The 15,686-nt window shown below is 41.5% G+C and overlaps 2 protein-coding genes across 17 annotated transcripts in view; one reads left to right on the plus strand and one right to left on the minus strand.

The window, feature by feature from the left end:
* Window positions 1–15,686, plus strand: part of LOC131685570 (G protein-activated inward rectifier potassium channel 3-like) — a 432,523-nt gene that overhangs the window by 83,818 nt on the left and 333,019 nt on the right. The gene's annotated exons all lie outside the window — the stretch shown is intronic.
* The window catches only part of LOC131685571 (serine/threonine-protein phosphatase 2B catalytic subunit 3-like), a 249,870-nt gene continuing 245,245 nt past the window's right edge, over window positions 11,062–15,686 (minus strand). For all 14 annotated transcript variants that reach the window (XM_058969397.1, XM_058969400.1, XM_058969398.1 and 11 more), the window contains one exon: window positions 11,062–13,127. In XM_058969397.1, coding sequence (XP_058825380.1) covers window positions 11,092–12,621 — 1,530 coding nt within the window. In that variant the 5' untranslated portion in view covers window positions 12,622–13,127 and the 3' untranslated portion in view covers window positions 11,062–11,091. The remainder of the gene's footprint in view (window positions 13,128–15,686) is intronic.

The following is a 15,686-nucleotide window of genomic DNA, read 5'->3' on the forward strand; positions in this document are numbered from 1 at the left end:
ACCTGACAATGTGTATGTGTGTTTTTTTCTGTTACAATATTTAATATTAATATTATTATGGAGGCAATGGTATTTTTTTTCTTTCTCTCGTTCCGGTGTTTTTTTTTCTCTTCAATCTCGAATTTCGCTCACACTTTCTGCTCAGCCGAATTGATTTGTGTGCGTTTATCGATTACAAACTTTTTTCACTGTTCTTTTTCCTGTTGGTGAAAACTGACTGCTGCAAATTTGGATTAATGAAACATTTTTTTCGAGAAAGTGAGTGAAAATTAGTGGTAGACAATGACACAACTCAGCCCGGTGAGTGTCAAATCCGTGTCGTCACCCAAAACCGGCGTGCATTGCATTGCTACTTTCCATGGCCTGCTTGATTCGTTCCATCGTTCGGCACGTGGTGGGTGAAAATTCCAGTACGACAGCAAGGAACGGATTGGTGGAGAAAAGGAAAGTGCATTGCTGGGACATATTTCGGAGGTTGTTGGAAGCAGCTTGCTTTTATTCTCGTTTGTGAGTGTGTGTGTTCTTTTTCTCTCTGTATTTCTTTGTTTAGCTAGAAAACATCAACAATAATTCGAATATTTTTTCTGTTACTGCTTCAACCATTATTCTCTAAAATATTTTCAGTTTTCTGTTGTTTTTTGTCTCGAATTGTTTTGTTTAGCAATTTGTTGTTTGTTTACCTCAAAGCTATAGGAGGGAACGGGCATCGAGCATGCCGAGAGCCGGGAGAAGGCAAACTCAGAATTTTTCATTTTACCCTATTTTTCAATTTTAGAACTGTTGCATTCTGGTTCTATCAAACTTTGTGAGATTTCGAATCTTTGAATTGGCTTCATTTTTATAACGAACTATCTAATACCCGCCGCTCGTTGCTGCGACTTTCAACGAAATAGAAGTAAAACACAATTTGTTGTTTCGAAGCGCCATCTAGCGGGCAGATAATCCCCAACCAATAGCGCACAAACACTTTAGATTCAGGGTTAAGTTTAAACAGGATTAGAATAGGAAGAGCTCGAGAAAAGAAACTGCGGAGACTCCATTTTTAATTGTTTGAATCGGGGTTAGCTGTCAAAAACGAATCAAATACAACTACTGCCTTTCCTTATATTTAGCATTAGACGTGTTGCCATACAATATCAGGGATATAAAAAATGCTGTTTCCTCTCCACATTTCTCTTCCTAGAATTTTTTATAGCTTTGTCCTAAAATACGTCATATTCTGGTTTTATCAAATTCGCGATATGCTGCGATATGGTGAAGTTTTAGAAGAGTGACAACCCTAGAGCTTGAAAGAAATCTAAATGAATCTGGAGAAACAATTCTTCAGTTCTCCGTCCCCGAAAGCCAGTCAATGGAACGCCAAAAAATTTTCCTGCATCTCTTCTGCGATCGTTTCCACTAGCAAAGTTATCAAGCAATCATTTTGCAGTTTGCTGCCTAAATACCATTTTTTTACGCAAAGCTGATTTTTGGTTAAATAGGTCAAACTGAACTGTCTATTCGATATCAGAAAAGTCCAAAGAGAACCTAGAGACTCCAAAGACTAATAAGTGTTGGCCAAGAGTGCTCAAAATTGCGATGCTAAGACACGGCACTATCCTTACAAGATCTTACTTGCTTCTTGGCTTCCAGATGACATTGGGATCAATCGTAGAGCAGTTGAAGAGGCTTGTGTGCCTTTTAAAAGAGATACCAAAACCGGATTGACGATACGCTAGCCGATAGAAACTAGGTAGCCAACAGTGTTGATTCCGACGTAGAAATGGATGCGGTAAATTGTTGTCGATGAGTTCATATATATTGGTCCAGAAGTGACATGTGATATCGCAGATATCCGCCAGACAAAAAGCGGTTTGCGGTTGTACAGGGGATCTTCTGCGGTTTGCGTATTCCCTGCAATCTCTTAGTTTATAGACGTACTCAAAACTTTTCCTTCCCTAATAACAATTCAGGTTTTGTGGTAGTTTTACATCCACTCATAAAACTTGTAGAATGTTATAAAACTTCAAACAAATCCAGCAAAGAGTCGAAAAGTGAGATTCTACAAGCAGCAGACCATTGGTCCACGGAACTGGAGACAAGTAACAGTGACTGTTATTCATAAACCGGAATAATCAGCTTTCGACCACAATTCGCATTGGCCGATTGCATTACTGTTCTACCACTTATAGACAATTCGGGGTCAAGGCAAACGATTTATTATCAAATCTCAATTTGCCTTTCGCAACGGGAAGGGTACGAATAATTGCCTTACACTGCTTTCAACAAAAATTCAACTAGCATACTCTCTAGAGAGCTGCATGCTTGGTCTATAAGAGAGCTTACGATTCTGTAGCTAGGCTAAAATTATCTTTTAAGTCTAATCAAGTATTCGTACAAATTGTTGTCAAAAAGCATATTACCTTTTCGCATAGTGATACGGTAGTGTCATGAAGCGTCATTCACGTTTGTGGGAGATCCGAAACATTTTTGCCAATATGTATCGAAGAGTCCACCAACTTCGGTATCTTTATCATTTTATCCAGCTTCTATAGGTTTAATGATTCCGCTTATATCGCAGAATTAGCTGGTGCGATGGGTTTTTACATTACATTAACCCCGAAGGTATAATCGAAAGCATGATTGGAGAAGTCGAAAGCAGGTCGTGACACCAACACTGACAGTCAACTTTTTCATATCGAACACACTGACAGCGTGTGTTGCAAGGGGTACCAAGACATCGAGCACGTTATTTGGGCATATTGGGTATGTAGCGATGCCTGATCCCGGTCAGAAGATTCCTCAATAGTCTGAAGTAGACCACCCAAATGTCCACATTCGCGATACCTAGGCCCGCCGCAATCTACCGTATATGTCGTTGACGTGTTATTCTTTAATGATCGTAACTGTGCTAATGCGGGAACTGGGATCTTTCTAGAGTTAATTAAAGTCGCAGGCCCAGTACAAAATAGAATCGGTGTTCGTTCTTCTGTATGTAAAGAATAATGTGCAAATCTAATAGAGACATATTTTTTGTCAATTACGATAATACAAAAAATCGTAACTTATCAAGAGAAGATCTTGGCCATAATTGTGTTGTGTCATAAATTGATAATTCCAGCGAAAACTGAAAAGTATTAATTCAGCTTACAGATAGACGCTCCAAAGTTGCAATTCAGCTCCATCTTGACACGAGAAAGCGAATGGGCGCAATTAGTAGAAAATGTACGGGTCTGCCATCAACCTAACGTAGTTTTTAACCAAGAGAAGAGACAACAGGCTTCTTGAGAGTGAGTAACGGCGCTATAACCTAAGCTCATTCGCCAGGGCAGGGCCAAATACCTCTGTCCCATCCCAGGAGCTTAGGATCGAGCTTAGGATCAAAGGAGTCACTCCCAACGATTTACCAAACCCCCATCAAATTGAAACGGTCGGTACGGTTGTCCACGTTTCTTTCTTATTCAAGTTTCCAAATGATTCGTTGATTAAATTCTTCATTAAACGAATAATTTGATTGCCGTATAATTTTGAATCATCTTCATTTTGTTCGCTGCATAGTTGGACTGGCCGCTTTAATAATTGTGTCACATACCATATGTGTCACAAACATTAATCTTGACAAAAAAAATTGGCGAACGTCTGAAATTTTCTAGGATCCCTACATGTATTGGCTGTGTATGTGTAGACTAGAATAGACTAGACTAGACTAGAGAGAAGAGACATCAGGCTTCTTGCTCCTTCTTAATTTTCTCCCCTCCTGCAAAAAATATAAAGATAACAAATGACAATCGTTGGCAGCTTCCCTTTACAAGCTTTTCACTATTCCCAAAAATAATTGTATCTCAAAGATCGCACCTAAACCAAGAATTCACAAATCGAGCTGCATTCAAAAGCTAAATTTTAATTTTATTGTTTTTAACAATGTCCGTAGCTCTATCGTCACTTTTATTTAATTTGCATGAAATATTGATCCAGAATAGATCCGGCAGCAATGTTTTATAGCCCCTTTGTAAATATTTTGAACGCTCTTGATTGACAAAGCGACCATTCAGGAGCTAATTCAATATTGAGGTTAGGACTGGATCAAATGGGTTCTCGATTGCCTTCTCTTCCCTTAGTTTTTTACTTGAGAGTGAAACTGATTCACTTTCGGATCTAACTACTATTAAATTGTTTGACGCCATTTTCGAACCTATGTTATGTGCTGCTGAACTACAAATTGGGCTGGGTTCTAACCTGAAAGCCCAACACAGTACCTTAAAAAAATGTTTGTTTGGAGTAATTAGTGTTGGGTCGTTTTCAGGTTTCAAAATTTCAGATGACAATCTCGTTTCCAGGTTTCAAGTGAAGCCTCAGATTCTAACCCCAACTGCTGTCAAAATGGATGACCCTACCGTCATTTTTGTTGTACTATCGGGTTCTGACGAAGTACAGAAGATACCTTCTCAATGGCGACGAAACCAAAGTAAAGAATGATTGCAGATAGTTCCCCGTAAAAAAGTTTGATCTGGTCACTGTACGTTTTTTCGCCGATAAATTCGCCCGAAAACTGATGATCCGGCAAGAAATTTGCAGCTGAGGACTCAAAACCAAACCCTTTATCACCAATCAAACGATGGACTCGAAAATAAGAGTGGTTGGTCGTGTGTGGTCTTCCAGCAAACGTCGATTGGAAACTTCGGTTCGGTAGCTGAATTGAAAAGTGTTGAGATCGACCAAGGTAAACCCAGCGCTCTCGGATCGGGATGTCGATAAGAAATACGGTGCTAAATGTTGTACCGTCCGGAGGATCTGCGATGTAGAATAATGTAGCAGAATTTTGTGTCCAGAACACGCGTCTGAAGTGGTCTGACCGGGTTCAGAGCATGCCTTCTCGCTGATGACGAAACCTATGTCAAGAAGGATTTCAGTCAGATACCCGTAGTTTTATCTGGGCACAGCATGTTTTTTCGCCAATAAATTCGTCCAAAAACTGAAAATCTGGCAAGTAATTGGTAGCTGTGGATTCACAACCAAGTTTTTCATCGCCAACAAAACGATGGACCCGATGGTTCTACTCAACGACGACGAAACATATGCCACGATGGATTTCAGGCAGATTCTTGGACAAAAGTTTTATCTGGTCGCTCGAAAATTGATGATCTAGCAAGGAATTCTCATCTGCTGACTCAAAACCACACTTTTCATTGTTAACAAACCGATGGACTCGATATCGTATAAGCGAGAGTGTCGTGTGTGGCGATAGTGCGAGGATGCAGAATTTTGTGACCAGAACAGGCGTCCAAAGTTGTACGGTCGGGTTCCGACCAAGTACAGAGGATACCTTCTTATTTACGACGAAACCTATATCAAGATGGATTTCAGGCACTTCCCGGGAAAAGGTTTTATCTGGTCACAGCCCGATTTTATCGAAAAAAATCACCCGAAAACTGATGATCTGCTAAGAAATTTGAAGCTTTGGACTCAAAACCAAGCATTCTCTCGTCAACAAACTGAAGGACTGGATGCTGACTAAACAAGAGTGTCTGGTCTTGTGGAGAGGCTGCCCCAATTTTGTGACCAAACCATGAGCCCGGATGGTGCACAACCTCTTTCTGACGGAGTACAGAGAACACCTTCTCAATGCCGACGAAACTTATATCAAGCTAGGTTTCAGGCAGATTTACGGACAGAAGTTTTATCTGGTCGCAGTACGTTTTTTCGACGATAAATTTTTCTGACGATCTGGCAAGGAATTTGCAGTTGTGGATTCAAAACCAAGCTTTACATCGTCATCAAACCTATGGACTCGGTGCTGTATAAGCAAGAGTGTCTGGTCGTGTGGGGACCCCGAAAATTCAAAGCAAAGGTCGATCTGTAACTTCCGTTCGTTCCAATGAGTTGGAGTTGATCAAGCTAAACCCAGTGCTCTCGGATCGGGATGATGCGAAGGGATACGGTGCCAACCGCTGTACCGTTCAGAGGATCTGCGTTTGCGAGTTTCAGTACATGCCTCCAATCCACAGAGCAAAACGATGAAGCAGAATTTTGTGGCCAGAACATGCGTCCGAAGTGGTATAACCGGGTTCCGAGGATGCCTTCTCATTGATGACGAAACCTATGACAATATGGATTTCCGACAGATTCCTGGACAAAAGTTTTATCTGTCTTTTGGCAATAAATTCACTCGAAAACGGGTAATCTGGCAAGAAATTGGTAACTGCGGGTTCAAAACCAAGCTTCGCCTTAAAACTGGTGATCTAGCAAAGAATTTGTAGCTGTGGACTTAAAACTAAGCTTTTCATCACAAAAACAACAAGAGTATCTAGTCCTCTAAAGTTCTATCCAGAAGCTGCCACTGCAGCTGGGAGGCGCTACAATGTTGTGGCCAGAGCGCGCCCTCGAATGTTGTACGATTCGGTTCTAATGAAATACATAGGATATCTTCTCAATGACGACGAAACGAAGTTGGGTTTTAGGCAAATTTCCGAACGATTTATCTGATCAAGACACTTTGTTTCGCCGATAAATTCGGCCGAAAACTGATGATCTGGCAAGGGCACGTTTTTTCGCCGATAAATTCGGCAAGGCACTTAAAGCTGTGGATTGAAAACCAAGCTTCTCTTCGCCAACAATCCGATGGACTCGACGCTGAATAAGCAAAAGTGCCCGGTCGTGTGTGGTCCCGAAAATAAATTCAAAGCAAAGATCGATCTGTAACTTCGGTTGAGCTGCTTACTTGAAACGTATTGAAGTCGATCAAGGTAAGAATGATGCTAAAAAATATGGTACCAACAGCAGTATGGTTCGGAAGATCTGCGCCTGCGAGCAGATTACTGTTCATTCCAGGCCTACGGCGATGAACGATGATGTACGATTGTAGCCAGAACACCTTAATGACCCCCCTGTGGACTCAAAACTAAACTTTTCATCACCATCTAAACTCGATCCTATATAAGCAAGAGTATCTAGTCCTGTGACGTTCTGGTCAAAAGCTGCCACTACAGCCGAACAATTTACCAGACCACGCGCCCGGTTGTTGTATGATCGGGTTCTGACGACATACAGAGGTCATCTTCTGAATAACCACAAAATTGTGCCAAGTTGGGTTTCACGCAGATTTCTGCACAAAAGGATTATCTGCTCACAACCCATTTTTTCGTCTCTAAATTCGCCCGAAAATGGATGATCTAGCAAGGAATTTGCAGCTGTGGGTGACCCAAAACGAAAAAAAAAACTCGTAGTGTGATCAATTGTCAGAATTATATAAATGACAATTATGTCAAATGACCTTATATCAAATGACTCAAAATTAATCTTTCCATCGCCAACAAACCGATGGACTCGATGCTGTATAAACAAGAGTGCCTGGTTCTGTGAAGCCAGAAGTTGTCACTACCACTTGGCTGGTACTACAATAGTACCACGACAATAAGGTGGGTTTCGTCAACAAGAATATCGATTCGGCAATCGAAAAGTATTCGGCAATTATCAAGCGGATGTTAATGAAATCTAGAAATTGAATTCAGGACGCTGCACAAAGGCTCGATGTTGGGTAAAATGGCCGCTGAGATTGACCTGTCTAGTGTGCAGCACATGATGGCAGAAATTGCAAAAGAAGTACGCGAGATCATCTGTATGACGTCGCAGTAATGTTGTAGTTTTTTTGTGGCAGTACAATGGAATACCATTTGACAACCAACCAATCCAATCAAGTTTTATGTGTTCGGATCCTAAATGAAGCAGAATTTATCCAATATTAATGATGGAAACCTCGAACTGGTTTATTGTTTCATTGAATTGCAGCCTTCTTTGGCATAGAGGGAGCTTTCGACAATGCATCTAATAGTGCAGCGCTACGAGGAAACATCGGTTGGATATCTACATAACAATATTATAAACCATGAAATAACTATCAGCCTTGGAAACACGTCACTGCCTACGAAAACAAATAAGGGATGCCATCAAGGCGAAGTTCTGTCACCCTTATTGTGGTCAATAGTTGTGGACAGCCAATTTTCGCTAATAATGATTATTTTTCGCCGTACGAGCTTATATATCGTCAATTACTAACTTTCGGGAGAACCATTTGTTTATTTCAACGATTTGAATGACGTCGCAGAGAATTGATATTCTCGGAGCAGCAGGCTTTGCCTGGTTAATTTTTGTGCGGTTAAATTTTTTTCATTCCGAAAAAATCCATTCGTGAATCAAATTCGATACGTTGTTTGGCCAATAATGCGGGAAAGAGCGGCGAAATGATCCAACACATCAAGAAATGAAACAACTTGATCACCTATAAGAACAAAAAATGGTTAAAGTTAAGGACAAAGCCAGTGTGCTGCAGTAAGGGCTCGAAAGTTGTATTCGTGAGTTCTGCAGTGTTCGGTTGCATACATTACATACTGATGGAAGACGAGGCTTATGTGATAAAGGACTCTAAAACCCTGTCAGGTGTCGTAGGGGAGTATGTGAACGATACAAACTGGTCGATTTAAGTGAACAAATCTAGTCGAAATAGTAAGCAATATGTCACTGTGGTTTGAAGTCTTCCATTTTATCGATCTGAGTATTTGCAGATGAAGTTTGCTACCTTTGAATGAGAAGCATAATACCAGCTGTCAGCTGTTTTGGCCGAATTTAGCGCTGGCGCACCCTGCCCAAAACAACTCTAAACTGTAAGTCTGTTTCCAGCCACCAACGACACTGGCCACGTTCAAAAGCAGCTGTGGATTGGAATGTCTCAACCTAAGTGCAATGAGTGGACCTTGAGCCTAATTGAGAAAATTTGAATTGCCAGATATGATGTTAGACTCATTCAATTTCATCATGTGCGCAACGTAGTACTGGTGCAGTTCAGTGCTCGTGTCTCAGTAGATCAATTTATCTACAGCAGCAACATGGCACACTTTGTTTTTCATAATAGGGTCTATGTGGAGGATAATGCAGTCAACGTCAAACTTGTGTTTGTGGAACTGCCAGAAAGAGATCTCCTGGTACACTTGATAGCGCAATCCACAGATTCATGCCGCAATATGGCGAAGATTTAAGATGACGTTCGGAGAGATTTCTTCCCTGGCATTCCCATAGGTGTTCGGGTGGTAAGAATGCGACTAAAATGTCCTAGATCTTCTTCTGTGATCCTGGAACATGGCACCTACTATACACAGACAACACTGTGCACATGTGACGAACAGATTGTCACGTGTCAATTCTATGAACAATCTGCACATTTTGGAAAACAACCAAGACAAAACATCATCTCCACCCAGAAAAACCATCCAAATGTCAATGCTCAAAGCTAAAACACAATGATCCAAGCAGTGACACTTAAACAACAAATGAATTTTGAATCAACAACAGCTACATTCCAGTACTTCTGCCGCAACAAACATCACCGCTAAACAAGATGCAGATACCAAGGAGGACACTTTCACGACCGTTGTCAGCAAAACGAAGAAGCATAACAAGGCTATCGATCTTGATCTTCAAGGTGACAGCACCGATGATAGTATGGATGAAAGCGATGATCACGGGAGCAGACCACCTAGGACAAGAACCACCGCTCGCAAAGGTAAATTGCATGCGAAAGATTCAAGGGAAACATATTAAAATGTTGTTTTATTATTTATTTATTTTTGTAAATATATAAAAGATCCACGGCTCCTTCAAGCTCACATATTGAGACTAAACGAATTTAAAAAAAACTCTGAATTGGTACACAGAAAAGGATATAGTTCAACCAAAGAGAAAACTGCAAAATTGTGAATCTTGCATTTGTAAAGGGTGGTCTAATTATTTTGTCTGTCACTGTCTGCCCCGGTATTGTATGGCAACACGTCCGATGTAATAGTGATTGATAGCTATTCGATTTTATCCATTTTTGACGCCTAGATATGAATCCAAATGATTCCATCGTTTCCCTTCACAAGGGAAGTCCCTTTGCTGGGCTTTGTGATAACATTACTAAATAAAAATCTTATTACATGAATGATTTGCTGGCTTTAAATTTGACACTTCAGCCATCTCAAAATAGCGTATTCGTGTATCTCTTGTCACAAGTGTCGTTTATATGCTAGTGGAACTCGAAAGTGCTAGAATTGTGGAGATGATTCTCAAAGTCGGTTCCAATCTAACATCGATGTGATCACTACCCACAGCTTTCTTATTATATTTTTTTTACTATTTTAAGCATTACAACAAACACAACTTTTTTATAACATTCCCCTGAAATATGTTGAGGTTCTGTTCCACTGGCGTACCACGTAAATCGTATCTCTACCGATGATGCAAGCAAGTTGTCTTTATCCATTGACAAAACTAAGCAAGCGCTGTTAAAAGTTGCTGGTCAAATCACTGACAGGTTTGAAAAGTCAGTGCTATCTTGATTCGTTTGAAATATTCAATTTTCCAATTTCTTCGGAAGCACTAACGTTCTATCTTGGACCCTTAAATTTATATGATCAAAACTGTAAGAACTTTAGATGATTGTTTACTATGTTTCAAAACCCTGCTTTGCTTTAATGAACCATAGAAAATACAATAAAAAACTTTCTTTTTTACGGGTCTACTCGCTGTTATTGAACAGCTGTTAATTGAATAAGACAAAAAAGTCAAAGCCTCCTTCGACTACGGTCGAGCTCCAAAGTTCAAGCAAAATCTTCCATACCGTTTCTCTCCGACTCTCCGAATGTCCGGATGCACCGTTTCCCTACTGGAACACCAGCTGTTGTTGGGCTGTTCAATTATTAGAAGATTCTTCCTACCCGTTTCCCATCATTTTTTCATCGAGTTCTTTCCGCACGCTCTCTTATTTCAACATTTTTCCGTTTTGCTTGTTTCCTCAAATATAAGATATTAGTGGATTTACTTAAGGTAATTTTTAATTTTTCTTCCATAATTTATTATAATAGTTTTTTTTTGTTTTTAGTAGCTTCAATTATATTATTCTTTTATATGTATATGTGTTTTTCCCCCTTTCTGTTCTCTGGGTGTAGCTTCCTGCCTCCTACTGGTTCATGTCTGCCCCCTCTTTACGCCCCCCGCTCCCAACCCAGTTACTACTTCCACCCCTTCCACGAACCACACCCCCCCCCCCCCCCCTTACCCGCCCGAAGACATCGCGGAAGCTGATTATTTCGGTGCCGCCAGCGAAATAGTTTTCTCCTCACTCGGCGTCGGTGTCGTGTCCCGCCGCGGTGGCATCCGTTCGTTGATCGCATCCAGCCCCTTGGCCTCGGCGAACGACGTGATCTTGTGGTTGGGCGAGAAGCCCTGCAGGGCATTATGCAGCGACTGTTTACCCCCGGACAGGGCACCGAGCGGTAGAGCGCCGGTCGGCGTCAGTCCCTTCAGCTGTAGCACCGATTCGGATTCTTCCCTCAGCACGGAGAATACGCGGGCCATCTTACCGATGGCACGGATCTTGTTCCGGATGACCTCCTTGCGGGCGTTCGCCTCCTCCAGGGTGTCGTCACCCTCGCAGATCAGCTCGTCGTCCGAGCAGATGTTAAGTACGTTGACCAACATTTCGGTTACCTTCTCGCCGACGAACGGTAGCGACCAGGTGAAGACGTCCATGAAGTTTGGAAGCCAGTACGGATGCGGTGAGCAGTTGAACTGCCGGATGTTCATCACGTTGTTTTCGTACTTTAACACGGCCGCTTTGTTGTTGTAGACGTCCAGGTAGTTGGGAGCGGAGAAGATTGTGATTAGCGAGGGGAAACCGGTCGTGGAGCTCTTTCGGTACATGCGGTAGCCAGCGTCCTGCGCTTCGTGGGCCCGAATGATCGATAGGAGCTTGTTGTTCTGCAGGAAATCACAGCAGGCCTTGTAGCTGTAGAAGTACGAACAACCGCGCACCGTATTGTGCGAGTAAAAGTCCGAATTCTTCTCGTTGCCAAAGTCTTCCAGCGGATCGGACCACAGCAGATCGCACATCGGTCCGAAGGCCGGCGGCTCTTTGAATCGGTCCAACTTTCGAATGTCGTCCAACTCTTGGATCTCCGGCGAGAGGCCACCGTGAACACAAAGGAATTGCTGATTCATTAGTGCCGCCAGGGGCAAACAGTCGAACGCTTCCATACATGCATCGTACACCCGTTCCGAGTACTTAATCTTACACTCCTGCTTAAAGGTAAAGTATTCCGTTAGATGTCGACACTCGTGATTGCCTCGCAGCAGAAACAGTGTGGTTGGATAGCACAGCTTCAGCGCCCACAGATACAGCACGCACTCTATACTAAAGTACCCGCGGTCAACGTAATCGCCCAAAAAGAGATACTTGGTCGAAGCAGGCGAACCACCGATCTCGAACAGTTTCATCAGATCGTAGAACTGCCCGTGAATGTCGCCGCACACCGTAACCGGCGCTTCGATGTCGATCATCGTACTTTCCGCTTTAAGAATGCCCGCGCCCTCCTGAATGATCCGCAGGGCGGCATTCTCCTCGATTCGGCCCTCCAGGATGAAGTGCTGCTTCAGTACGTCCGGGCGGGGTTTGCCGGTGTGTGGATCGAACACCTCGGCCAGTGTCAGTTTGTGCTTCGGCGGAAACAGGACACTGTCGATGATCCGATCGGTGCCGCAGGTTTGACCTGCTGCGGCCGCACCCGACGGTGGTGTTGCATTGGTTGATTGTTGACTTGCTGTTTGCGAAGACATTTTTGCTATAGCTGGGTGTGTGTGTGTGTTGGTTGGTTTTGCTACAATAATCTACTCCGATTTGATACTTATAGACACGTGTTTTTGTTTTTGTTTTGAGAGTGCTTAAATATGCGCGTGTTATGATTAAACAATAGTTAAGTATCTCTCCGCCTTTCTTCTGCTTACACGGGTCAAGTTACTACAATAGACTGAAATTGTCTGTGATGATCTTTCTAGTTTTAACCTACTGTCTATACTTGTTTATGGTTTAGCTAAGTTGTTTCTTGCTTTTTTACTTTCTTCTGTTATCTACGTTGTTGTTTTCTTCTATCGATCCACTCGATGAATTTTGTTATAGCTTTCGCCTTCTTTCTACCCGGGTGCAGTCACCAGCTCCTATAGGGTTACTGCGAGGGTTGCTGCGATCAAGCGTACGTTTAGGCGGGCGCACCGTCTAACTTTCCATCCGTTGTGGGTTCTTGGTTTTATTCGGTAGTCCTCTGGTTGTTTACATCCGGATCAGTCTGAAAAGAAGATAGGAGAAAGAGAATACTGTTAGTAAACGGTTGATCAATTTTTGATGTGGAAATTGAGTTGTAATGTTTCGCTAGAAATTTTTGATTTGTTACGTTCACATCCAATTTGATTTTAAATGTATTAGTTGTTCGTTTCTGCGCTCTAATCCATTAAAAATTTGTTTTGTACTTTTAAACTGCTGGTACCGATAAGTTATTATAAACTTATTGGAAGAAGTTAAAGCCTGATTAATACCCAGAAGCTTAATCATTTTATTCGTAATTTGTAATCGCGAATGAGAAATAAAGGGAGCATTCCTCGAAAAAACGATTCGAGCTACATATAAAAACAGTTATAATCAAGTCTATCTTCTCATCCCGTCCAGAGTTGAAGCTAAAAGTAGTCTCGCTAGTGATGAGTGTCGATACACAGCGAAAAGTAGCGTCACTGCGCGTGAATTGTGTTGTTGTTTGATTTTTCGAAATATCCCGTAAGACCTATTCGGGAGGTGTAATAATTATTATTAAAATTGCAGGTGGAGCTCAATTTAATAGAAGTTGATTTCTTACAATTTCAGTACATTTCACACCAAGCGCTGATTATGTTCAAGAACATAGACCACTCAAATAACCATAAGCATTAAGCCATTGCACAATATTGGCTATACATTTGCACTAATGTTGCACTGAAACTCAACTGTAGTATTCAAAATGCAATTAAGCTCTATTTTGGCATCATAAATGTATACGAAATATGCCATTACCGCATGCTTTATATACTTATATAAAGCTGATATAAGACGATATACTTCAAGGAAATATGCATTTAGTGTAATTATAGAGTAAATATAAAGCTATCGTAATGCTGTGGGTTTATTAGTTATGTAACTCCTCCTGTCCATTTCATTCGGCATATTTCATTTCATTGGAACATATGCAGTATAATACGGTTCTAAACAGTATTTTTATATTTTTCCTTTTTGTTCATCATACCGAAAAGGAAACATAAGAAATCGTTGTAAAACCATTGGGGTAAATGACAGCCGCTAGAAACTTTCTCATACCATGCGTAGTGCCAATAACAGGCTTTCAAATTTGATATTAGTTTACTGTTGCTGTATAATAGCATTAGTAACGCAAAAACGAACTTTCAATTTCTGCACAGTAGTAGCACAATATTTCACCTTTTATGGTATCATATCAGCATTATATCAGAGTATAGAGTTTGACGACTCTTTAGGAGTACCCTATATGTAGATATAAGGCAGATATTAGGGAAAGTTATAATGCTTATTGGTTACTTGGGCAAGCAGAGTCATTCGTTTCGCGGAACAACGGTGTACTGCATCCATGAACGCGGCAACGTTAAAATCCGCATTCCCGTATATATGGACAACGACTCTTTAGAGTTTCGTTTACGTGATTTATTCCCGTGAATTTCTGACATTATGATTAAGAAATTCATGTCAAGATACGGAAATGTGGGTTCCGTCACAGCTGATATTTGGAGGAACTTTTTCTCGAGTGTTATGTGCTCTCTGTTTATCTCTTATGTGCGTGGCCGTCAAAATCTCGGGGTCCCTGGTCCTCGCACAGTGTTCCGATACGTAATGTAACATAAGATTTATAGTTTCTTCAAGAGCTGCAAACTCTAGCTGTCCATACATGAGAAGTGTCAGAATCACACCCTTTCTGATCCAATAATGGTTTGCTCTTCTTAGTATATCTGAAAAGCGACTTTTAAAGGAACGCTTCAGATTCCTCGGGCACTGTTTGTACGCGGGGCATGGCAATAAATCAGGTAGACTCTCCCCACAATATGCATACTTTTCAGCAATCCCCATGCAAGGGTCATACCCATGATTCTCTGCGCAATTGTCACGCCGAGCATTATTGCTACAATGTCCCATTTGATTGTATCTAGTTCAATCTACTGTAATGCATGACGCGCGATACATACAGCCGAACAAACAGACGATCTTTGTCGAAGAAGACGCCACTAAATGCAAACCAGTCTCGCCAAAGGTCACCCAATACGAGTTTGAAGGGACACACAATTCAGTCCCGTCTAGTGCGATTGCTATTCAAAATCTACACTCACTAGAGCACGTGGCCAGCCAACCCCACACATCATGCACACATGACATACTCGAATCGATGAAAACACCGTCGATCTCAACATTGTGAGCGAGCACGTAGACACGGTAGTCCTTTATAAAAAACTTGTCACCAGCAGCGTCATTTGTTTGCTTTAGACAAAATACCATAATTCTGAGCTTATCTGGGTGAATTTTTCAAGATACGTGTTGAATATTACTGCGTCAGTTTCTCAGATTATTTTTAATCAGATATGGTCCGATGGAGTTCAGTGTGTATGATTTTAAAGAGGAAATCGGAGTCTTTGATGACGAACCTGATTCTACCGATTTTCTTAGCAACTAGCACGAAGAACGTGTAAAAACCTTGAACAGCAATAGTCCATAAAAGTATTTTTGTTTCATTCGCATTTGCGAAAAGATGAGTTAGTAATATCTGGGTCATAACCGAAATGTCGTGACGGAACTTGAA

This window comes from Topomyia yanbarensis, chromosome 2 (assembly GCF_030247195.1).
Source record: "Topomyia yanbarensis strain Yona2022 chromosome 2, ASM3024719v1, whole genome shotgun sequence".
NCBI classification, from domain to species: Eukaryota; Metazoa; Arthropoda; class Insecta; order Diptera; family Culicidae; genus Topomyia; species Topomyia yanbarensis.